General features: G+C 37.8%; 1 protein-coding gene across 1 annotated transcript in view; it reads right to left on the reverse strand.

Moving 5' to 3' along the window:
* The window catches only part of STAU2 (staufen double-stranded RNA binding protein 2), a gene marked incomplete at its 5' end in the record, with an annotated part of 92,254 nt that overhangs the window by 76,053 nt on the left and 12,202 nt on the right, over nt 1–3,999 (reverse strand). The window contains one exon of the mRNA XM_009071477.1: nt 3,353–3,660. Coding sequence (XP_009069725.1) covers nt 3,353–3,660 — 308 coding nt within the window. The remainder of the gene's footprint in view (nt 1–3,352; nt 3,661–3,999) is intronic.

Consider the following 3,999-nt stretch of genomic DNA (forward strand, 5'->3'; position numbering starts at 1 on the left):
CATAAGACAAGTGTAGAAATTTAGTTTCAGCCTAACTGCCAATAATTCAAACCCATGCACTGAAATGTAAGAGCCACAAGTAAACCTGACTCTAGAGCATCCAGCAGGATCTCTCCTGTGCATGCAGTCACTCAGAAACATGTGCCACTGGGGAAATGAGGAACATTTAGAAATGCCAAGCAATAAAACATTAAAGTCTATCAATGTATGGAAAGTAACAGCCACTAAACAAATGTGGAGGGGCAAAAAGAAATAAATTGTGTAACCATTGCAATCAAGGGAATATATCACATAGAAACTATGTCCTGTGTGAGGTTTTGTTATGTAGCCACTACAGAGAAAGAGTTAAGATCTCCAAGTCTTGCCAATGCAGCAAGCCAAGTATGGCTGCAGCCACGCACTGGGGCTGACTGTGGGCACTCAACCATTACATTTTACGACCTTTACTTCATGGAAACTCCCAGTGGAATTTCCTACTGGACTACCTGCAACTTGTGTTTTGCCTCAGTAAAAACTGGAGGCTCAAGTTAGTAATGTGTAAACAACTTCTCTAAATGTTTCCATTTAAACAAACTCTCTGAATAATTTACTGCACTTAAACAGTCAGCAGAAATAACTTTCCTAATCTGGTTACAAAACAATGGCCAAAATACCACATAGTCACTTAAAAATAACAATTTTACCAAAGCTGAATTTTCCTTTAAACAATTTCCAGGCAAAGTCTGCAAAACAATTAACGGGTAGATCGTATTCATAAATATGAAGTAAGCACTAAAAAATGCTTTATTCAGAGTTTGTAAGGGCTTGCTTGAAGTATGTGTGTTTAATTATCGCTGGTAATTTGAAGCCTGAGCTTTGAACGTATCCAAGCTAAGTACCTGTTTTTCAGTGACACTGAGCTGCTGCTTATCAATTACAAAAATCTTTAGCATAATAAACCATAAAGAATAAAAATTCAATTTTTTAGAACTGAGCTATACATTGGTCCCAGTAACTCTTAATATTAAAGGCTTACAATAGAACATGGATGAGATCATATACAAACAGTTTAGAAGAATTTAAATTAAATAACCACGTGGAAAAAATGTGTCCCCTGCAGCTAAAGTAGTTCAAGAAAACCATTCAAATAAGCAAATAACAGTGTTTACATTTACAAATGAAACATCATATGAGTATTTATTGATTTTTTTTAAAAATTCAAAAATACATTGTAACAGAACAGAATGTATACGTTCTTCAATGAAAGACAAAACTATGGTTATCGTCCGGACCAGAATACAAATACATGCTAACAATTTAAAAATCATTTTGGATCATTTAGGAAACATGAAACAAGCTAGCTATTTGCAAATGCAGTAGTTTTCTACTTAGCAAATATGCCTGAGAAAGTTAACCTGTAAAGAAATCGGCTTTTAAACTCTTACACACAAAGAGCCTTCTAGGCTGAAATGGTGAAGAGACCTGTGATATGCACCTGACAGGCCACTGAGCCATTTCCCACAGAGATTCTGTTCACTGCTCCACCTCGTCTCAGCCACCCAGCAGTGGCAGTTTCACATCAATACCAAGCTTATTCAAGCAAGGTGTTAAAAAGCTTGCTAAGATGATGTAAAACCGTCAGTTACATACACAGTGGATAGATGTTAATAATCAAGATTCTGTACCAAATTCCTTGATTTGTATTAGGGCCAAGTAAAAAGTAGTAGTCTAGTTTACGGATGAAATGGATTATATTTTTTGGCTCAAGGTAAGACCCTTTAAAAACAATTTCTACATAAGCATCTAGAATCAAAGCATAAAAAAACCCCAGGACAAACACAACTAATCATTTTACAGTTACCACATACTGTAGGCAAGTAGGAACCAAAACAGTAACATAAATTGTGCATCGGTTCTATGAAAATAAAGCGTTACTAGTAGACACAAGCAATCTGACAAGATGTGAAAGCGAGCAGTGAAAACTTCACGGATTGAATTTCTTTTCATCAGAATTCATCTGTTTCTACTGCAGGCAGGTAACAAATGGAACTCAGAAAAACTGAATTCCTTTTAGCAGCTTAACTCTACTACAGCGAGGCTGAGGCTTTTATCGTTTCTTTCGTTAAGACACATTCAAACTAATGAATCCAAAATGACACTTCAAAAATGAAGACCAAAAGAAAGCTGAATGTACATTTTACACAGAAACAGTGTTAGGTCAAATCCACAACTGGTGATATCTGATGTAGGCAAATGTAATTTAACTATGTTGCTTATAGCAACAGAACATCTGACACTATTTCTTGAATTCTAGCAGCCTCTTTTAAATTACTTCCACAACTGCATACTTTGTAAATTACATGGGCTTTGATGAAAAAATCCATTATCAGGCATGCAAAAATTCTAACAGAAGCCTCTCATTTTCAGAATTTTGTGACATGACCAAATTACATATGCTACAGCATACGAAACCAGCTTTTTGAAGGAAACAAATTCACAACTCTGAAAAGGAAAAAAAAACCCAAACGAAGCAAAAACCCAAACGAAAAACCTATGACAGGAAAAAGTATATTTCTATCTAGCTGGTCCTATCTCTGATGGTGCAACACAGTAAAATGAGCCACTATCCATTTACACATGTAATTTTGCATACAACGTGATAAGGAAGAGGCTTCCTTTTCCCATCTTCCACACCACATAAATGACTGCTACTACAGAGGCTGCCACTGTCCTGTGAAATGTAGGGTATTTGTCATTGCTGGATACAGGTTATCAGTGCCAAAGGACTCATGACCTGACCCAGTGCGGTTCATCTTACATTCTCTAGTACTGACTGTGATGGCAAAAAACATTCTGCATTACTCTGATACCAGGTCTGCTTCTAGGCTGCACCTTCTGAGCAAAACATAGTTCTCAGGTTACAGCTAAGAGGTGCAGGGTGGGAAGCAAAGGAATTACTTTAATGACCTGGCCAGGAAGACAAACGCAAAGGTAAGGTGCTGTGTCGGTACCTCCTGGATCAGAGTTGAAGAGAGAAACCAATGCCAGAGCAGCATGTAAAGCTTCTAACGCAAAGAGGTGAAGACTCAAAGAAGTGCAAGTAAAAAGCATAATTTAAGCCTGTAATTATTTAAGGAGAATAAACAAAGGACAGAAAGATGGCCTGCAGTAAGATGAATGTAAGGAACAAAAAAGAGAAGGAAGGACGTGTATTGGTGCAGAGTTGTATCTCCTGGACCCAGAAACTGCCTTGGACACCAGCTAATTTTACAAGATAAGTTACATGCATGCCCACATTCAAAAGGGCGAGAGTGAAACCTTGATGGCAACGCTATGATTCTGGCTGAAGAGCTTCATTTTCCCTCTCCCATACCTGAAAGCCTTGAATCCTTGCCAAATACTCCAGCTGTTTTGAAGGCTGCACTGTAGAACAGGGGGAAGCCGGAGATATTCCTTTTAGACCTATGGCTTCGGCAGTTGGGGATGTTCCATTCATGAGAAGTTCCCTGGCAATCGTAGCCGTGCTATTTGTTGTAGGAGATATGCTGAAGAAAGAGCTAGAAGTCTGGCTCATTTCTTTGGATGACAAATAGCTTACAGTGGTACCAGGGGCTGACTTGTTGCGGCTTGCTTCCATCTCTTGATAAACATCAGGAGAGAGATGGAGTATTCCCTTTGGTGCTGAAAACAAAAAACAAAGAGCACTCTCATTACTCTAGAATGGGTTTTACATGTAAGCAATTTTCATTAACATATTTTTCAGTGAAGAACAAAGTAAGAATTTAGGAGCAATCTCTTTTTTTTTTTTCACAGCAACTGTAAATGAAATCATGTCATTTATTTAGAAACAAAGGAGATCTGAAGTGCCTCTTTTCTTCCTCTTCCCCAACTCTTTTAAAAAGGTACAAACCTGGACTTTAAAAACTGTGGCTAGCACAGAGTACACAACATGGACAAATACATGCTACAAACCACGAGGAACAGATGCTACTTCAAAATAGTAGCACAATCATTATTTCC

Source organism: Acanthisitta chloris, unplaced genomic scaffold (assembly GCF_000695815.1).
Source record: "Acanthisitta chloris isolate BGI_N310 unplaced genomic scaffold, ASM69581v1 scaffold11693, whole genome shotgun sequence".
NCBI classification, from domain to species: domain Eukaryota; kingdom Metazoa; phylum Chordata; class Aves; order Passeriformes; family Acanthisittidae; genus Acanthisitta; species Acanthisitta chloris.